Source organism: Natrix helvetica (genome assembly GCF_964273705.1).
Source record: "Natrix helvetica genome assembly, chromosome: 3".
Classification (NCBI taxonomy): Eukaryota; Metazoa; Chordata; class Lepidosauria; order Squamata; family Natricidae; genus Natrix; species Natrix helvetica.
This window is the reverse complement of record NC_138549.1, coordinates 167,232,478-167,254,149: the sequence shown is the minus strand read 5'-3', so window position 1 is coordinate 167,254,149 and position 21,672 is coordinate 167,232,478. Positions and strand designations below refer to the sequence as shown.

The following is a 21,672-nucleotide window of genomic DNA, read 5'->3' as shown; positions in this document are numbered from 1 at the left end:
CAGCTTTGTTAGGACCTTGGCTGAAGTTCCTGGATTCTTTGGCCTTTCCACTTGCCCTATCAATAATCTAGACTCAATATGAGTATGACAAGATCTCGAGTCTGGATAAGATTGTGGTCTGGGATCTCCCCTGCATGAGTTTAATCCAGCTCTTGACAAAAGCTGGAATTCTGTTTTGAGCAAGACCACATTGGAAACCTATCAACCTGTCAGTCATGCCTCCTTCAAAATCCAAGAAAGGACCCCCCCCCCCAACTCCATTGTTTTAGAGAAAAGGTACTTTTACTGGATATGAATTGATAGCAATGAAAATAAAGCAAGATCTGAGGCTAAAGCCGCAAAATTGTCCATATCAAAAGTTTACCCAAATCCCTCCCGCCAATAACCCCAAGCTGAATGTCCAATCTCCGGCCCCTGAAGGTATCATGTGGGGTGCATCTTCAGGTGGCTTCATCCATCTGGTATGCAGAGACGGTTGACCTGGACCAGACCTAACAAGACCATTCTGCATGCGCAGAAGATGGTGAGAGCAAAACTCCCTCTTCATTCAGAGACATCTCCTCCAGCACTCTTCCCCTCCCAAATACCGAAACCCCCTCCCCCCTTTATTATGGCAGTCGATAGCAAGCAAGTGATACAGAGGCTGACACAAGCTTTGACTTTACTCCTGCTCTTCTCAGCACGGAGCAGAAGTGAATTCTGGAAACGTTGTTGTTTTAAGCGTGCAAGCCTGCCAACATTTCCTGACTCCAAATATTCTTACTATCTCCTCCCCCCCCCCCCCGCCACAAGATCCAGCTTGATCCTTCCTGCCTTACGTGATTAGCTTTATTTATTTGCTTCAACAGTGTGCATCTCAGTCGTAAGGCACTCTGAGCATCCTACAATAGACTAAGCAAGATAAAAAGATTATAAGAAGAAGCAATGCACAACCCTCCCCTCAGAAAACTGTAAAAAGAAGAACCAGATAAATATTCTCCAAATATCCCACTAACATTTAACATTCAGCAGCAGGGTCTCCAGCAAGTTTAACCGAAGGACTGGGAGAACAGCTGAGTGTTTATACCCCTGTGTAATGCCATCAGGATAGGAGCCATATGGATCTCAGGGGGAACCTCATTCCCATGGGGAAGAGGATGCAATGGTGAAGGTCTGCTACCTGGGACATGATAGATCACATGATTTACCGTATTTTTCTGAGTATAAGACGTACTGGAATATAAAATGCACCAAGATTTTGAAGAAGCAAATTAAAAAAAAAGATTTTGCACTCTGCAAACCTCCCCAAAATGGCCCATTTTTCACAAAAAGGGCCCTATTTTTTTTTTCCAAAAAAAGGCACGAATAGTCTTTAGGAGGCTTGCAGAGTGCTCCTGGGGGGTGCCCCCCCAAACGAGCAAAAAATGGTCCATTTTTCACAAAAACGTGCTCGTTTTTTGTCAAAAAAAGGGCATGCATAGCCTTTAGGAGGCTTATAGAGTACTTCTGGGGGCTGGGGGGGAGGCAAAATTGAGCAAAAAACGACCCATTTTTCACTCATTTCTGCCTTCCCCAGCCCCCAGGAGCTCTCTGAAAGGCTCCTAAAGGCTATGCACGGCCATTTTGGTGAAGGGGGGGCGGGGTTTCGGGAGGTAAAAAATGCTGAATTCAGTGTATAAGACGCACCCAGATTTTCAGCCTCTTTTTTGAGGGAAAAAGTGCATCTTATACTCCGAAAAATACGGCAGATAGATAGATAGATAGATGATAGATAGATAGATAGATGATAGATAGATGATAGAGATGATAGATAGATGATAGATAGATGATAGAGATGATAGATAGATAGACAGACAGATAGACAGACAGATAGACAGACAGACAGACAGACAGACAGACAGACAGACAGACAGACAGACAGACAGACAGACAGACAAACAATGAGAGAGAGAGAGTTGTTAGTTTGAATTGGCCAGCCACACATTACCGAAAATAGGTTCCATATCTAACAGGATAGGTCAGTCAATACGTAAACAGACTCAAGAAACTGAGCTTTATAGTATGTATTTAGCTTTCTTAATATCTAGTTTCTGTATTCATTTTATGAGCAGTATTTGAGTGTGCCTCTTATTGTCCTGAAGTGCTCCTTGTTTCATTTCTTTCTTCGTCTAGCCTTCGTGCTTGCAAAAAAGCAAACTGGGTGCCATTTTTCAGGCTCCACATTTTAATTAAGGAGTACACTTAACCTTTACCTTACAAATAGTAAAATCATTAATAAGTAACATTCGTAGACATTCCACCGCATTGAGACCCGGCACAAAACTTTTCCTCTCTCTCCGCAGCCCTGTAACTTCATCCAGGTTCTGCCAGGACTCTGCCATCTCCATTTCTCTTTTTTACAACGGGGCCGAACCTTGTCATTGCCATGAGGCTGGCGCAGTTTCGAGCCAGTGTGAGCCGTTTGGGGGCCAATGTACATGCAAGTCCAATATCATCGGGCGCGAATGTTCCCGCTGTGCCACTGGATATTGGGGTTTTCCCAATTGCCGATGTGAGTATTTGTGCTTATGGGGAGGGAGAGGCGTGTGTGTGGGAGAGAGATAATTTTTGTACTAGTGGACAATCTTAAGGGATATGAACCACAGTGTGCTGCAGCTGCCAAAAAAGCCAATGTAGTCTGGGCCAGCATTAACAGAGGGTTAAACTCAGGGGTGGGATTCAGGCGGTTCGGAGCGGTTTGGGCAAACCAGATGCTAATTTTACATCTGGTTCGCTGAACTGGTAGTTCCAAGGACTGGTTGGCCCCGTCGACCCTGCTCCGCCCCCCCCCCCCAGGAGTCTCCTCGTGGCCCCGTTTTGGATGCCAGGTAAGTGCGGGACCCATTTGGGGGATCTGGCAGAGCGAAAAACAGGCCTCCTGGAAGTTTCAGAAGTCCAGAAATGGGCCCATTTTTGGCCTCCGGAGCCCGGGGGATGACATTTTCACCCTCATGGAGGCTCAAGGAAAGTTTCTGGAGCTAGAGAGGGTGAAAACGCATTCCCCTCCTTCACCATGGTGCAGGAGGCCAACTAGACCACGCCTACCATGGCCACGCCCATCAGCAACCGGGCAGAGAACAGGTTGCTTAAATTTTTCAATCCCACCCCATCCCTGGATAGAATCAAGATAACATGAAATGTTAATACCACTTTATAATGCCTTGGGAAGACCACGGAATACTAGATTCAGTTTTGGGTGCCATGAAGTAAAAAAGATGTTGAGACTCTAGAAGAATGCAGAGAAGAGCAACAAAGATACTTAGGGGATTGGAGGCTAAAACACACAAAGGACAACTGAACAAAATGGTTATGTTTAGTTTAATGAAAACAAGGACTAGGGTTGACAAGATAGTAGTGTTCCAATATTTGAGGGGGTCACGTCAACCTATTCTCCAAAGCACTTAAAGGCAGAATAAGGAGCAACGGATGGAAATTAATCAAGCAGAAAACTAACCTAGAACTAAGGAGGAATTTCCTGACATGAGTATAATTAATCAGTGGAACGACTTGCCTCCAGAAATTGTGAATGCTCCAACACTGGAGGTTTTCAAAAAGAGATTGCAGAATCATTTGTCTGAAATGGCATAGCTGTCTCAGCAAGGGGTTGGACTAGAAGACCTCCAGGGTCCCTTCCAACTCTGTTACTCTGTTATCTCGTACGCGAGAAGCAACATTTTGCTCATATTTCTAGGCCATCGTTTTATTCCTGTCTGCCAAGAAAAATTTGGGGTTCACTTCAGGTACTCCATAAATAAATTGAAGGCCAAGAGCAGGTTTGTTAGTTAACTTAACTGCTTTTATTTTAGTACAGGTCCCTAAAGCAATTTTCTTCCCTAGGATCCTTTTAGCAAGCTTTTCAAGATAATAAATTGGACTGAAAAATCAATGTGAAATTATCAGAAGCGGGCCTGAATGACAAGCAGCTAAAAATCTGTCTCTCTTTTATTAATATTTTGAGTTGCAGCACAGTGTTTAGGTAGTCCTCAATGAACCACAGTAATTTAACTCAGAATTACAACAGTAATTTAACCCAGAATTGCAGCCCTGCTGGTGGTTGAGTCACTATGTGACTGTTCCCAATTTTATGACCTGTTTTAATGGCATTGTTAAGTGAGTCTCCATATTATCATTGGACACAGTGGGTGGTTTTTGCGTAAATTGGAAATAAACATTGGTTTCTGGAAAATATTGTACATTGTGGCCACATGGCTAGGAAATGCTACAAAATGGCCATATGCGCAGTCTGGTTGTTGTATGACCACAATGTGATCATATGACTGGAGTGTGTGGGGTGGGGTGGAGGGCGTGGATGAGGCAGCCATCGGAACTTCGAATATAGATCATGTTGCTCTGGGATGGTCTGTCATAACTTCAAATGGTTGCTAAGCAACTAGTCATAAATTGTGGGCTTCCTGTACTCATGAGTATATTCATTGTCAGCATTCCAAATATCATCCAGAATTAAATCAGAGTTCAAGGCATAGCTTTCATCAAAGTTCCCATTTAATAAGAGAGACATGTTGGTACAATCGGTGGAAAACCCGAATCTGAAAACTTCCTGGGGTTTCCATCCAGTTGAAAGTTCATGATCTTGCTCCCACACCCACAGGTCCATCACATGGTCCAATCTTCCTCTGCCACGCTGGCATTTCCACCCATCTAGTTCTGGTCAGGTGCAGAGACAAAGGATGACCTTGGGCTTCTAGGAAGGAATGTTTTATTTTGACAACAACATTCTACTCCTTACTATTCCCCCTCCCAATTACCCCACTAATGAAACAGCTTAGTAAAATGAGAGAGAGTGTGGCAGGCCAAAGATCCTAAATAAAGGAATATGACTGCAGGCCTGACATTCATACTTTTTAAAAAGAATTCATTGAAAACCCTATTCGTGGAACATTACAACTGAGTTTACAATAATTTACAGGTTGTCCTTGACCTACAACCACAATTGCCCTCCAACTTTTTCTTGCTAAGCAAAACAGTTGTTAAGTGAGTTTTGCCCCGTTTTAATGCCCCCTTTCTTGTCACAGTTGTTAAGAGAATCGCTGCGGTTGTTAAGCTAGTAACATGGTTGTTAAGTGAACCTGGCTTCTCCATTGATTTTGCTTATCGGAAGGTCACAAAAGGGGATCACGTGACCCCAGGACACTGCAACCGTCATAAACATGAGTCAGTTGCCAAGCAGCTGAATGCTGTTCAGGTGACCATGGGGGGGGGGGGCGCTGAAACTGTCATAAGTGTGAAAACTGCTCATAAGTCACTTCTTTCAGTGCCGTTGAAACTTCAAATGGCCACTAGAGAAACGGTTGTAAGTCAAGAGCTACCTGTAGTTGTCTAAATTATATATTAATGCATTTCAGATCTGAACAGGCACTATTCATAGCCTACATAGCAATAACACTTAGACTTATCTACTGCTTCACAGTCCTTTACAGCCCTCTCTAAGCAGTTTAAAGAGTCAGCCTATTGCCCCCCCAACAATCTGGCTCCTCATTTTATCCACCTCGGAAGGAGGGAAGGCTGAGTCAACCTTGAGCCAGTCAGGATCGAACTGCTGGCAGTGGGCAGAATCAGCCTGCAATACTGCATTCTAACCCACTCTGCCATCACGGTTCCATAGCAGCAGGTGGCGTACAAACAAACAAACTGGTCATAAATCGAGGATTACCTGTCCCTCCAATTTAGAGATTAACGTAGTAGCCTGGTTGTTCTCTTTCTCATCACTACCTCCTTGCACTCCTAGCCTGTGACTGTGGATTTCGCCTGTGCGATGAAGTGACCGGACAGTGCATCTGCCCACCACGTACCGTTAGACCAGAGTGTGTGGTCTGTGAGCCCCAAACCTTTGGCTGTCACCCCCTGGTGGGCTGTGAGGACTGCAACTGTTCGAGTTCTGGGATCCAAGATCAGACCAAACCAGGATGTAATATAGAGAGTGGACAATGCCAGTAAGTAGAGATCACGATATGATCCCTGTTTGTTTGTTGTATTTATTTTGTACAATGACAATAAAGACTATACTAAAGCACCAGCTGCATCTGGCCATATCCCAGATCATATCCTGCCTTTTGGCTGTCGCCGTCTGGCCCACATAAAGTCAGTTGGAAGTTACGAAATAAAAGGCAAATAAGCATGGGGCAGGGGGCAGGAAAAGAAGTTGGGTCGGGTCTGGCTGTGCTGAGTGTTGTGTGCCTTCAATCAGCTGGTTATAGAAAGCTGCTTATAAAGCTAAAAAAAATATGAAAATAGAAAGAGTGCAGAGAAGAGCAACAAAGATAATTAGGGGATCGAAGGCTAAAACATACTGTATGAAGAACAGTTGCAGGAACTGGGTATGTCCAGTTGAATGAAAAGAAAGACTAGGGGAGACATGATAGTGGTCTTCCATTGTCTAAGGGGCTGCCACAAAGAAGAGGGGGTCAAGCTATTCTCCAAAGCACCTGAAGGCAGGACAAGAAGCAATATATGGAAATTAATCAAAGGGAGAAGCAACCTAGAACTAAGGAGTTAGATTGATTTGCCTTCAAAAGTTGTGGGTGCTCCAACAGGGAAGGTTTTTAAAGAAGAGATTGGATAATCAATTGTCTGAAATGAACAGGGGATCGGACCAGAAGACCTGCCAGGCTCCTTCCAACTCTGTTATTCTGTTCCAGCCGTAGTCCTTTGCACTGGTCATCTTAGCTCTTGACTTAAAACCCAGCCGTAATAACAAATAAAAGAATACAGAAGGTGACCATTTGTTCTTCCAGATGCAAGCCCAACATCGTAGGACGTCAGTGTGATCTCTGTGTCCCAGGCTATTACGGTTACCCCAACTGCAGGGCTTGTGACTGCCATGAAGCAGGGACAAAACCAAGCATCTGTGACCCGATCACTGGAGAATGTCACTGCAAGGTGAGTCTGATCCTTGTCTAACTTTGGTTTTTGGCCAGATTGCTGTTTGAGGAGCAATAAGAAATAGTAGGACCAGTCCCGATGGTGCCTGCAGTTCACAACTGCATCAACAGTTATTTTCAAGACAAACCCTGACAAGGTCATTTATTTTTAGAGTCAAGAATAGGGTGTTCCATCAGCAGAAGGTTCTGTGCCTGAATGTCTAATTCTAATTGTTACTGCCGAGCACAAACCTACAATTTTTCAGAAACACCCCTTTAGGAGCAAAAATAGTGCAAGGTCTGAGAGTAGGCGTGGTATTCACTTACCTTCCATACCGGTTTGCAAATATGAGCGTGCACGCTTGCTTCTCTTGTACGCGCCCTGTCCACGCATGCTCTCAGCCTTCCACACTTGCACTTTGGCTAAAACAAGTGTCTAAATGGGATGGCATAGAGCCGGGGTGGGCGGGCAAGACCAGCCGTGATTTTCACTACCGGTTCAGGCGAACCGATCCAAACTGGCAGAATACCAGCTCTATCTGAGGGGACCAAAACATATCAGGAGACATTGGAGGAACTGAACATGTACAGCCTGGAGGACAGAAGTGAAAGAGGGGACTTGATCATCTTCATCTTCATTTAACGACCCCATAATCCTTTGAGGGTTGGAGTCTGGGCAACTGAATGGAGCTAGCAGAGTGATGCAGAGGTGGTATTCAGCAGGTTCTTACCAGTTCTGGAGAACCGGTGTCGGAAATTTTGAGTAGTTCGGAGAACCGGTAAAAACCACCTCTGACTGGCCCCGCCGCCCTCTATTCTCTGCCTCCCGAGTCACAGCTGATCGGGAGGAAATGGGGATTTTGCAGTATCCTTCCCCTGGAGTGGGGAGAGAATGGGGATTTTGCAGTATCCTTCCCCTGCCAGGCCCACCAAGCCACGCCCACAGAACCGATAGTAAAAAAAAAGTTGAATCCCAGCACTGGCTGGCTGCCCTTTCTGTCTCCAATGCAGAGTTTTGTTCAGCAAATATATTCTCAGTGTGTCCAGAGATAAATATTTGTCTCTACCCAGGATCAAATTCATAGCCTCCTGATTGTGAGGCGAGAGCTGCACCTCTAGGCCATCACACCCCTCCTAAAGAGAGGACTTGATTGAAACCTTACTAAATATACAGTTGCCTTCTGAGAAAGCCCCTTTGGGTGCTTTAATCAAAACACACTTCAAGACTCTTCTTCTTTGAGCAAGCCAATGGGAGAAACATTGAACTATCTTATTTCTTTTTCAATTTCTAGGAAAACGTGGAAGGCCCAAGGTGTGATCAGTGCCATTTGGGCACATTCTCCCTCGATGCCAGCAATCCTAAAGGCTGCACCAAGTGTTTCTGTTTTGGGGCAACCGATCGGTGCCACAGTGCGGAGAAGTACCGGGTGGAGGTAAATGAGTAGGTGAAGATCTAGGGGAGACTGTCCCAGAAAAGAGGGATAAAAGAACCTCAGATTTAACATATAAAAAAAGAAGGTTAAGAGTTGAAAGCCGAGAAAATCAAGGAAGGAAACGGCTACACAGTAGGAAAAAAATGAGATGGATCTACGAAGTTTTCTATAGGTAGCATTCTGTTTAAAGTGTTTAACAATGCTATTACTATTTCAAAGAATACTGTCAACGAAACCTCATAGATTTTGCAGCAACCTGTTCAATGTAATAGAAGAGGCACAGTGATCTAGTGGTTAAGGTGCTGGACTCGTCGACTGGAAGGTTGGCAGTGCAAGACCCAAAGGTTGCATGATGGAGTGAGCTCCCATTCGTGCCCCAGCTCCTGCCAACTTAGCAGTTCAAAAGCATACAAAATGCAAGTAGATAAATAGGTACCACTTTGGTGGGAAGGTAACAGCTCTCTGTGCACCTGGGTGTAATAGTCCTGCCGGTCACATGACCACGGAAGTGTCTTTGTGACAACACTAGCTCTCTTGGCTAAGAAACATAGATGAACACCGCCATCTAGAATCCGACACGACTGGACAGGGGAAACATCACCTTTTTATTCAGTGTAATTTTACTGAGCATCAGTTCATAACTGTTCATAGTCAGCCTGTCTGCCCATCTGTGTCTCCATCTTCTCCATCTGCCTCTTCGTCTTGAGAGACCTGGGCCATTCTTTTGCACAGGGGGGTCAAACTCAAGGCCTGGGGGCTAGATCCATTTCACGGGATCGTTAGATCTGGCTCGCAGGGCCGCCCTGGAAACGGCAAAGGACTGGCCCGCAGTGTTTCCCGCCAGCGAAAACGGGCTCCCGCATGTAGCCCGCCCGAGCTCCATTTTCACTGGCAGAGGGTTGCGGGAGGCCGTGGCAGCCAAAAACATAGCTCGGGAGCTCGTTTTCTCTGGGAGAGCACACCACAGGCACCCCCGGCAGGAATGACGTTGAGCTGGCCATGTCCACCCTGGCCACACACACGCGCACACACACACACACACACACACACACGGAGGTCAAACACAATCCTGATGCGGCCCTCAATGAAATCGAATTTGACACCCTTGCTCTTGCACATCAAGAGATGATCACAGGATTAATGTTGACATGGAGAAGAACCTCAACTGTCCTATTTTAGATGGAATGCCTCAAAAGCCTTCAAAGCTTCTGAGCCCTTCAGCAAGCCTGCATTTACTGATCAAGACCTGTGTCTTCTAGTTCACTGACATGAGTGGGTGGATTTTGCTGAGTGGAGACCGACAGGGAGCTTCCACATCAGTCAGTTTGGAGGATGAGACTGTTCATGCTGATCTTCGGCAGGTTCCAGATGCTTTCCAGGAACTTTACTGGCACGCCCCCAGTTCTTATCTTGGAGATCAGGTAAGCGATGGCTGATAATACAATATCTTTGCCATAATATTCCAGGGTCTTAATGCTCAAAAGCCGAATTCTAATATTTGAAATGATATTTAAATTCCTCAGAATCATACATTTTTCTTCTGGGTCAACTTACATGATCAAGAACCAGCTACATAAAACTTTGGCGTTGTTGTTTATTTCTTTAAATAGTTTTTTAATGTATTAATATTGTTACTATGAGATTTTATTAAATTTAGTACGATGTCGCATGTCGCATTGAACCACGTTGCAAGTGGGTTGAAAAAATGGGCAAATGCTGGATTTTACTTCTGAAGGGCATAAAAATCCATATCTTATACTTTTGGGTTTCTCTAGATTTTTTGTGATTTTAAAATACTCCGCTTTTCAACTTAATTGAAAAGAAGGAAGTCTAGAAATCCATTAAGTTTTCCGCTAAATTTGAAATAGATTGTATTCTTCTATATACAAATTCTTATTTAAAAATAATTGAGATGCTTCTGTCAAAAAATAATTCTAAGTTATTATTTTTTTTTAAAAAATGTTAATATCAAGCAGTTATAAGTACGCTTTTCAGTAAGACAAAAGTATGAGTCCTAGGTTAAAAGGTAGGACTCTCCCAAGCCCTTTTCTATGTTGTAAAAACTATTTTACAACATAGAAAAGGGCTTGGGAGAGTCCTACCTTTTAACCTAGGACTCATACTTTTGTCTTACTGAAAAGCGTACTTATAACTGCTTGATATTTTCTTCATTTTGTATCACAATTTCAATCTTTACAATGCTCCGGGATCAATATAACTCAGTGATGGCTAACCTTTATGCCCTTGCGTGTCGAAAGCTCATGCATGTGCTTGATAGTGTGTGTGAGTGTGTGCCCATGCATATAATGCAATGCACATGTGACACCAGCCCGTGCCCCCCTGCATATGGTATTATGTGCAACATGATATACTGCGGGTTTTTTTACAATAATTTCCTCTTAATATACCTAATAAAAATAACGCCGGTTTTAGATCTATTTGTTGTTTAGTAATTTCCTCTAACCGTTTTCTTATCTTTCTCCAAAATTTCTTTGCTTTTGGGCATGTCCATCACATGTGGAAATATGTTCATCTCCCCTTTTCTAAAGGGAGGAATATAACTAATTCAAACAAACATTTCTTTGCTTTGGCGAGATATGAAATACCCCACCATCCCTTATGGCACTTAATCTCTTTCTTCCTTTTTAAAAAGTTTTTTTATTAGATAAACATTAAAAAACATTGGACATAGTGCAACATTTCTGGCATAAACATTTCCATATAGTGATTAAATCTTATAACAATTACATTTCATGTCCATTACATAGGTGTATATAGTCAGTCAGATCACCTGTCTGTTGATTCTTTCTTTTATATACCGTATTTTTTGGAGTATAAGACGCACCGGAGTATGTCGCACTAAGGGTTTGAAGAGGCATTTTTTAAAAAAAAAGTAGGTAGGGAGAGAAAGGGAGAGAGAGAAATACAGTAGGTAGAGAGAGAGAGAGTGTGTGTGTAGGTAGGTAGGTAGGTAGGTAGGTAGGTAGGTAGGTAGGTAGGTAGGTAGAAGGATAGAGAGAGAAATAGAGAGAGAGAGAGAAATACAGTAGATAGGTAGGGAGAGAGAGTAGGTAGGTTGGTAGGTAGAGGGATAGAGAGAGAAATAGAGAGAGAGAGAAAAATACAGTAGATAAGTAGGGAGATAGAGAGAGTAGGTAGGTAGGTAGATGGAGAGAGAGACAGAGTGAGAGAGAAATACAGTAGGTAGGGAGGGAGAGAGAGAGAGTAGGTAGGTAGGGAGATGTTTCCAGGTGTATTTATTCATGTGCTGGAGAAGGAAATCGCTGACAATCTGCAGCACCTAAGACTTTGTTTCTGCTGGCACAACACTTGCTTGATCAATGTAATTCTTATCAATCAGTTAAAGTGCTTTCCAAAAGGGAGAAAAAAGTTTTAGCATTCTGCAAACCTCCCAAAAATGTCCCGTTTTTTGTGAAAATGGGCCCGTTTTTAAAAAAAAAGGCATGAATAGTCTTGGGGGGGGGGCTTTCAGAGTGCTCCTGGGGGGGGAGCCAAAAATGAGCAAAAAATGGCCCATTTTTCATGAAAACGGGCTCATTTTTTGTCAAAAAATTGCATGCATAGCCTTATGGAGGCTTATAGAGTGGTTGGGGGGGGGCAAAAACGGCCTGTTTGTTTGTTCATTTCTGCCCCCAGGAGCTCTCTGAAAGCCTCCATAAGGCTATGCACAGCCATTTTGGTGAAGGGGCGGGGCTTCAGGAGGCAAATAAATGCTGTATTCAATGTATAAGACGCACCCAGATTTTCACCCTCTTTTTTGAGGAAAAAAGGTCCGTCTTATACTCCCAAAAATACAGTAACTACTAATCATACAAATACATAACCAATTCCTACCTATCACACATTCTTAATACCATATTTTCCAATTTTTAACTTGTCTATGTTTTTCTGTCCTGACTTTTTCCCCTCATTTCTAACCATCGGTACCATTTGTCCCAGATTTCATGATATTCCGTCTCACCCTTGTCTTTGAGCTCTAGAGTCAGTCTGTCCATCTCTGTGAACGTCAGTATCTTATTTATTATTTCTTGTTCCAAGGAGTCTCCTTATTTTTCCATTTCTGTACGAAAACCAGTCTTGCCGCCGTCAAAACAAGGAGATATGAAAGACCCCACCATTCCTTATGACACTTAATCTCTTTCTATTCATTCCACTATGATAGTCTTACCATCTTAATTTTAAAAAGTACTTTTCCATCTGAAAAATGTCACTTAATTCAAATAGAATCCTTGATACAGAAAAGTTTTGAATTATAACTTGGTACTAGGACCTTGAGAACGATTTTAAAATCCTTGTGGGCAACCTATTCTTGCTTTCCATGCAGGTTTCTTCCTATGCTGGCTATTTGAAGTATGAATTGCATTCAGACATTCAAAGGGGCGATGTGTTCATACCAATGGAATCCCGGGCTGATGTTATCCTCAAGGTAGATCTCCTGTTCCTCTTGGGTCTTTGATCTAAATGGCATCAGGTCCAACTATCTTTTCTTTAATTCATATGTTTTTGGTCCTTTCCTAGGGAAACCAAATGAGTATTATGTTTGTTGAAGAGTCGTATCCCGCTCCTGGAGAGGTTTATAAAGGAGAGCTTCAACTGTTGGAGGTCAGTTGAGATTGATAACCCCACGGAGAAGGTGAAAAAAGTCAACCCATGGAACAGAGGTTGCCTTCGGAAGTTGTGGGGGCTTCATCACTTGAGACTTTCAAGAAGAGACTGGACTGCCATTTATCAGAAATGGTGTAGGGTCTCCTGCTTGGGTGGGGGATTGGACTAGATGGCCTATAAGATCCCTCCCAACTCTGTTAATCTGTTAAGATCAGGGGGATGTCTGTTGATTTTAGAAACTTACTTTGGATCAGATCCTATCTGTTCAAGAACATTGCAGAGCGAGGGCCTCAATCTCCATCCTTGTAGAGGTGGTCAAAAGGATACCACTGTGGATGTTACTGAAGATAGTGAAACTTAACATACATAAGAAATTAATACCGTATTTTCCGGCGTACAAGACGACTTTTTAACCCCAAAAAATTATTTCAAAAATAGGGAGTCATTTTATATGCCAGGTATACCAAAAAACCAAAACAAAAAAAAAAGCAATGCTGCCAAGCAAAAAGCCGCACCACCACCAGTGCAGACGCCGGCCTTTCAATCGATAACCTCAGCACTCCTCGCCTGGCATGTGGATGGATGAGTGCTAGGATGGCTTAGTAAGGTCTGGCTGGAGGTCTGGAGGAGGAAGGCGCTGAGCTCAAACTATGAAAGCCCGGCAGCGCAGACGCCTTCAGCTGGCACCTGAAAGTAGGGGGTCGTCTTATACGCCCAGTCGCCTTATACGGCGGAATATACGGTATATACCAGTATATCACAGAAGTGAGTACACCCCCTCACATTTTGTAAATATGTAAGTATATCTTTTCATGTGACCACTGAAGAAATGACACTTGGCTACAATGTAAAGTAGTCAGTATGCAGCTTGTATAACAGTGTAAATGTGCTGTCCCCTCAAAATAATGCAACACACGGCCATTAATGTCTAAACTGCTGGCAACAAAAGTGAGTACTAGGATCATATGTGAGGGGGTGTATAGTTCAGGGTTTTGAACATTCAGTTCTGGAAGCAAATTACTGTTTCAGCACGATCTTTATGGTTAGCAATCAATTTACATTAAAGGCTGTACAAACCTTTAATGGCGGAGGCTGTAGACTTAAACATAAAATTCACAATCAGCAGTTCAAGTTTGAAGATCTGAGTTTTTTTGCAGATTCTGACATGTTACCTTAAGGAATGGCTTCAGTTGCAACCATATTAGATTCATCTATTTATCTTTCTTCTGTCTCTCTGACTGTCCATCCATCTATCCATCCATACTCTCTCTCCCCCTATCTATCGCTCCATCTGTATCTCTCTATATCCCTCTGATCTCTGTATCTCTGTCTATCTCCATCTCTCTCTCTCTCTCTCTCTCTCTCTCTCTCTCTCTCTCTCTCTCTCTCTCTCTCTCTCTCCCTCCCTCCCTCCCTCCCTCCCTCCTTCTCTCTCTCTCTTTCTCTCTCACTCCCTCCCCTTTCTCCTCTATCAACCATGGTGGTCTAATGGTTAGAATGAAGGCTACTTCTGCTGACTGCCGTCTGCCAGCAGTCCAGCAGTTCGATTCTCACTGGCTCAAGGTAGACTCAGCCTTTTATCCTTCCGAGGTCCGCGAAATGAGGAGCCAGATTGTTGGGGGCAATAGGCCAATTCTATAAAACTGCTTAGAGAGGGATGCAAAGCCCTGTGAAGTGGTATATAAGTCTAAGTGCTATTGCTATTGCTATCTCTCTCTCTCTCTCCATCCATCAAAAACAGATTTCCTGTTAATGGGAAAATTAAGATCCAATACAACCCTAATCTGGCTTATTGATGTAAGAAAACCACATTCCTACTAATGTTGTACTGCAGCTCAATCTTCTTTCCTAGGGTAATTTTAGACACACTGAGACACACAATCCAGTCTCCAGGGAAGAGCTGATGATGGTTCTGGCTAATTTGGAGCAGCTGCAAATCCGAGCTCTCTTTTCCCCAATTTCGTCCTCTGTGTCCCTGCATCGGGTGATCCTGGAGAAAACCACAGAGACCGGTGGAAGCATCCCAGCCAATAGTGTGGAATTGTGCCTGTGCCCAGCCAATTACAGGGGAGATTCTTGCCAGGTAAGGAAACTTGTGTCCTCTCAAATTCATGTAGAGCAGTGTTTCTTAACCTCAAGCCACTTTAAGATGTGTGGACCTCAACTCCCAGAATTCCTCAGCCAGCTGTGCTGGCTGAGGAATTCTGGGAGTTGAGGTCCACACATCTTAAAAGTTTCTGAGGGAAATACTGATGCTGAGTAATCAGAATCCTCGGTTCATTATATAAAGTCAGTTATATAAGTCATTTAGGATTCATAATATGCTGCTCTACGCCATTTTGGAATGGAAGTTTTTGATCCTGTGTTCTATGAAAAAGCCAGCGTTGGTGAAGCTGTAGTTGACAGACGTTGCTGAGATAGATAAATTAACTTCTCTTATCTATATTTATTGGTGACTAGAACTCAGGAGGGGTTTTTTTTTTTTTTTGAATAAAAAAGGAAAAAATAAACTTGCGATTTCTGACAGATTATAGCAGTGATGGCGAACCTTTTATGGCTCGCGTGCCAAAATGGGGGGAGTACAGGGGGGTTGTGCACGGGCGTGCCACACATGTGCATGCTTCCCCCCTCTGAATGCATGCCTGCGCGACCAGCGCTCCTCCCCCCGCTTTTGGCGCTCTTTTTTCGCCCTCCCCAGAGGCTTTCTAGGAGCCTGGGGAGGGCGAAAACAGCTCCCCCCCTCCTGGGAGGCCCTCTGGAGGCTTCAGGAGCTTCATAGGGCCGTTTTTTGCCCTCCGGAGCCTTCAGGGAAGCCTCCTGACAGCTCCCAAAGGCAAAGAATGGCATGGCACTTGCTCGTTTTTCGCACTCTGGAGGCTTCAGGAAAGCCTCCGGAGGGTGAAAAATGGCCTCAAAAGAAGGCCAAAATTAGCTGGCCAGCTGAAGCTGACAAGGCAACGCCTCGCGTGCCCTGACAAATGGTTCCGTGTGCCACGCGTGCCATAGGTTCGCCATCACGGGATTATAGAAAAAAGAGCATGATGATGTAACTTTAGAGAGAGGTTAAGATCTATATGTACCTACAAGTGCCATGAAAAATATCAAAAGCTGCTTCTATCTTTTTTTCTTTTCTACTATTCTCTTTTTCTTCAGGTTTTTTGTCTTTTCTTCCACTTTTTGTTTCCTTTTTGGTTTTTTTCTTCTTCCTTTGTATTCACTAGTATTAGTTTTCAACTTTTAAAAAAGCTTTTAGTAATAGATATATAAGACAGCAGCGGCAATTCTGTTCCCACTTACACACACACACACACACACACACACACAACATAGATACACAAACTAATACTGTACATCTATATCTATATCTAATATATCTATATATGTACCAGTGGTCGGATTCAAATAATTTAACAACCGGTTCTCTGCCCTAATGACCAGATGAGTAGGCGGGGCTCAGTGGTCATGTGATCATGTGGGGGTGGCCAACTCAACATGAACTCATGTCGATGGGTGCTTCGACTTAGCTGTTACAATGTAATAAGGGTTAACCGGAGAGGCAGTTTCTGTAAGCAGGGCAATAAAGATCAGGCTAGAAACAACACCAGAATGTTTCCTTCCTGCCTTCCTTACAGGATTAGCCCTATAAAATGGGGAAAAAAACCAAAATGAGATTTCTTCCAACAACCGGTTCTCCGAACTGCTTAGGAAATTAACAAACGGTTCTCCTGAATAGGTGCGAACTGGCTGAATCCCACCACTGATACATACTATATACTGTGTTTCCCTGAAAATAAGACAGGGTCTTATTTTTTTTTTGACCCCCCAAATAACCAATTGGCCTTATTTTCAGGGAGGTCTTATTATTTTTGAGCTGCAGGAGGCGGCGAGTGTGGTCACCTCATGATTGCTGCTATGTTGCAAAATTTCCAGGGAGGGCTTATTTGGAGGGGGGGGTATTTTAGCGCAGGCACACAAAAGTCTGGTTGAGCTTATTATCCAGGAGATCTTATTTTCAGGGGAAAAGGTATCTATAACAAATCTGTCTGTCTTATCTGTCTGTCTATTGTCTATGTGCTATATATCCCAATCATCCATCCTTCTATCATCTGAGATAATTCTGAATATCCGTGTATCTCTATTCATACCTGTCAATCTACCTAACCTATCTTTCTCTCTCTCTCTCTCTCTCTCTCTCTCTCTCTCTCTCTCTCTCTCTTTCTTTCTCTTTCTTTCTTTCTTTCTTTCTTTCTTTCTTTTTTTCCTTCCTTCCTTCCTTCCTTCCTTCCTTCCTTCCTTCCTTCCTTCCTTCCTTCCTTCCTGTATCACATCCAGCCACTTTCCTTCTTCCTTTCTTTCTTTTTGTCATCGTCATCATCATCCTCTCCAAACTGAAAAACCTCAGGAGGAACTTTCCAATAAGATGAGGAATGTTAAGGGCTGCCACTTCCTTTCAGGCATTCTGTCTCAAATGCCTTACACCGATGATGGTCTGATGCATATTATCTCCTTTGCAATTAGGAATGCGCTCCAGGCTATTACAGAGACATCAAGGGTCTGTTTCTTGGGAAATGCATTCCATGTGACTGCAATGGCCATTCGGATCAATGCCTCCCGGGATCTGGTACCTGCCTTGTAAGTAAAGAAAATGACTGTTCAACTCCATTTACCTCAAAGGTGCTTTCTCCAATAAATGCCGAGTCATGATTTATTCACTTCTGCAGATATAGCGGAGGCAGAGACAATAGTAGGGCTGGTAGCCTGAATCCTAGAGCAAGCAGAAATTTTCCAGGACATTTGCTTTGTTTTTTATTTATTAAATTTATATACTACCCATCTCCCTGATAAGGCGACACTTTTCCTTTTTCCACATTATTTTAAGTTACTTTGGACTTAATGAACTTCAAAATGTATGCAAATAATGGCTCTGCTATTGCTTTATTCTTCTATAAGCTTGAATAAAATAAATTATTCTTCTCATTTTCTTGATTTAGGGATCTCTATCACATGCTTAAAAGTATGGAATTAGTAAGCAAGGTTTCCTACCTAATTGGGCTTGATTTTTGGCTGTTAGAAAATGACTCTGGGTAATTTCTGGTTTAGTTTTCATCCAGCATGCTTCCACGCCATCCCTGTGCCGAGATCAGAACAAACACATCTGACATTCAGTTCAGCCAGCCAAAATGTTGCTTGATGTTTATTTATTCAACATTAGCAAATATCAAGGAACAGCTAATTAGAAGAGAGAGAAAAACAAGACAAAAGGCAGGAAAAAATGGGGAAGGGAGAGAGAAGGAAGGAGGGAGGGGGAGAGAAAGAGACACTGAGAGAGACAGAGACAGGGAGAGAGACGTGTGTGTGTGTGTGTGTGTGTGTGTGTGACACCAGTCTTAAATTATCTTGATCAGAGTTTAAGATGTTTGATTTCAACTCCAGACATCTTAAAGTAGGGGTGTCCAACTTGCTGCGTCACATTACATATTGGGACTTTTTTCCCCTTCGCTAAACCGGGCAGGGGAGGAGCCAGCACATGATGCTTCTGGCCCGTGGCCTGCGAGTTTGACACCCTGTCTTAAAGCATTCTGGCTGTGGAATTCTGGGAATTGAAGTCCATACATCTTAAAGTTGCCAAAGTTGAGAAAAATTGGTCTTAATGAACTCAGTTTTTCCATGTCAAAATCATTAGAAACAATACTGAGGGTAATTAGCATCAGACGTCCTAACAGGAGTAGTCTTTGGTTATTCCAGTCTTAATGGTTTTTTTTCTCTTCCTAGCATTATTCCCACAAGTGCAAGGCCTGCTTTTTTGGGAAGCAGTGTTGATCCATTGATTGTGACAGGAATTGACCCTCAGGCTTGCCATCCAAGCCTGACATCAGGTGCTCAGAGAGAATTACTGGCCCAAAGTCACCCAACCGGCTTTTATGCCTAGGTGAGACTAGAACTCACAGTCTCCTGGTTCCTAGCCTGGAGCCTTAATCACTAGGCCAGCGATTGCTTGCGTGCCATAAGTGGGGGGAGCGCTGGGGGGGTCGTGTGCGGGCGTGCCACACCCATAATACAATGCGCGACACCCCCCAGTGCACATTTGTGCACTACAGGCGCAACCCCCCATTTTTTGCATGCTTTTTTCACCCTCCCCAGGCTTCAGAGGCTTTATAGGAGCCTGGGGAGGACGAAAACAGCCTCCCCCCCTCCGGAAGCCCTCCGGAGGCTTCAGGGACCTTCAGGAGGCTTCACCGAAGCCTCCGGAGCAGTCAAAACGACCCTCCGAGCAAACCGGAAATCACTTCCAGTTTGCTCGGAGGGTCGTTTTGAGCGCTCCGAAGGCTTCAGGAACCTTTAGGACACTTCCTTGAAGCCTCCGGAGCAGTCAAAACGAACCTCCGAGCAAACCGGAAGTCACTTCCGGTTTGCTCAGAGGGTCGTTTTAAGCGCTCCGAAGGCTTCAGGGACCTTCAGGATGCTTCCCTGAAGCCTCTGGAGCAGTCAAAATGAACTTCCGAGCAAACCGGAAGTCCGTTCCCGAACTTCCGGTTTGCCCATAGGGCTGGTTTTTTCCGCTCCGGAGGCTTTAGGGAAGCTCATGAAGCCTCCGGTGGGCCTCTGGGGGGGGGAGGCTTTTTTCGCCCTCCCCAAGCTCCTATAAAGCCTCTGGAGCCTGGGGAGGGCGAAAAATGGCTTTAAAAAGGGGTGAACTCAGCTGGCCAGTGCGCGCATGCGCGCTGGCAGCTGACAGGGCAGCACCTCGCATGCCCTGACAAATGTGTCCGCATGCCACCTGTGGCACGTGTGCCATAGGTTCGCCATCACTGCACTAGGCTAACCTGCCTTTCTGTTTCAGCGTTAATTCTTTTATGAAAATTATGGCAGCAGAATAGTCTTGACAAGTAGGGCAATTGGTGATGTTTCTTCTATTCTATACCATGAAGGAAACCATGAGATAGATAGGATGAATAAGTCCAGGAACTTCATGCAGCTAACCAACCAGTTTTCTTTGCAATGTTATAGCCTAAATCACGGATGGCGAAGCTTTTTGGCACCGAGTGTCCAAACTGGAAAGTATGGACATGTTCGTCCGTGTTTGCATGCGCCAGAGCCCCAGAAAACAAAAGACCAGCTGGCCGGTGCACGCATGCCTGTTTTTTGGCCGAAAATGGCCTGAAAACAACTTGAAAATGGCATGAAAAACAGCCTGAAAAAAGCCTGAAACTGGCCCTGAAAAATGATTTGTTTGGGGGGCATTTGGGGGGCTGTTTTCAGGCCATTTTTGGGCTGAAAACAACCTGAAAATAGCCTGAAAACAACCTGAAAATGGCATGAAAAACAGCCAGAAAACGGCACAGAAAACAGCATGAAAACAGTCTGAAAGCTCAAAAATGGCCTGAAAAATGATCTTTTGGGGGGGGGGGGATGTTCTGGTGCTTAGGTGCCCGTGAAGAGCAGCTGGCGACGGTGTATGTGCCCGCAGAGAGGGCTCTGTGTGCCATCTCTGGCACGTGTGCCATCGGGTCACCATCATCGGTCTAGATAGTCCCAAAGGTGCTTTTTCAAGAGGCAACTGGACTTTTCTTGTTTTTTCTTTTGAAGACGTTTCGCTTCTCATCGAAGAAGCTTCTTGGATGAGGAGTGAAACGTCTTCAAAAGAAAAAACAAGAAAGTCCTGAAAAAGCGTCTGGGAGAACCATGACCTGAGAATCCCTACAGACCTATAGTCTAGATGCCACTGGATCTCTGAATGGATGGATTTATTTAGATGGGCTTCTCCTGGGAATTTATTTATTTATTCACTTCCCAATTTGTTTCCAGCTATGGCATTCCTTGGAGTTCCTCATCCAAATTCTAATCTACACTGGTCCTACTTTGACTCTGAGTTCAGTTAAGGTCAACTACCACCTGTTGGAGCTTCCTGTAATTATTATTATTTTCTTTTAATTGCCATCTGGTGGTCAAGGCATCAGATGGAACTTTCTCGGTCTCAAGTAGTCAGGATCCTTTGAGGGGAAATACTTTGAGCTGTTGGCCAAGTGCTACATGCAGTAAATCTCATACACTCTTCTTGTAAACAAAATTATAGGAAATGCACTGAAGATTAGAAGAATACCGACTCCAAGAACAAGACTAAGGAAACAGATTTAAACTAACACTGATAATACATCACAATAATAAACACATTCAGACATGGACCTAACTCAAATTGTTTTGGAACTAGACCAGATAGTGAAAATAAGTCTATGTTATCGGTGCTTCTCCCCCATCACCTAATTTTTTAGCATCCTGTCTGAGGAACCAAGTACTTCTCTGATTATTCTATAAAGCATAATTTCCCATTCCGCCTCCCCCTCCCCGGCAAAGATAAAAAACAAAATCAACCTGTTGCCAGGTAAGGAGTCTTACCTTATTTCTGAAGATGCATCCAGATTTATTCTAAAAGGATGTGAAGACAAAGCATGAATAGTTTGAATATGTGAAATTAGTGTCATTAATTTTTTTTCCTCTGTAGAATTGCCAACACAACACAGAAGGTAATCATTGTGAAAGGTGTAAGGATGGTTTTGTGGGCAACTCTTCCCTTGAGGAGCACCTGCAATGTATAGGATGTCCCTGCCCTCTTTCGGTTCCCTCTAACAAGTGAGTATCTTCCATGCATATAGTCCTCTTGATTCTTTGGCAACAACATGTGTTAGCTTCTTATTTGCATATGGAAAAACATACAGGTA

General features: G+C 43.8%; 1 protein-coding gene across 1 annotated transcript in view; it reads left to right on the top strand.

Moving 5' to 3' along the window:
• The window catches only part of LAMA5 (laminin subunit alpha 5), a 258,524-nt gene that overhangs the window by 158,356 nt on the left and 78,496 nt on the right, over window positions 1-21,672 (top strand). The window contains exons 34-43 of the mRNA XM_081949680.1: window positions 2,322-2,530; window positions 5,765-5,969; window positions 6,771-6,915; window positions 8,189-8,329; window positions 9,589-9,750; window positions 12,675-12,776; window positions 12,869-12,952; window positions 14,808-15,038; window positions 17,474-17,587; window positions 21,456-21,583. Of these exons, the coding sequence (XP_081805806.1) occupies window positions 2,322-2,530; window positions 5,765-5,969; window positions 6,771-6,915; window positions 8,189-8,329; window positions 9,589-9,750; window positions 12,675-12,776; window positions 12,869-12,952; window positions 14,808-15,038; window positions 17,474-17,587; window positions 21,456-21,583 (1,521 nt within the window). The remainder of the gene's footprint in view (window positions 1-2,321; window positions 2,531-5,764; window positions 5,970-6,770; window positions 6,916-8,188; window positions 8,330-9,588; window positions 9,751-12,674; window positions 12,777-12,868; window positions 12,953-14,807; window positions 15,039-17,473; window positions 17,588-21,455; window positions 21,584-21,672) is intronic.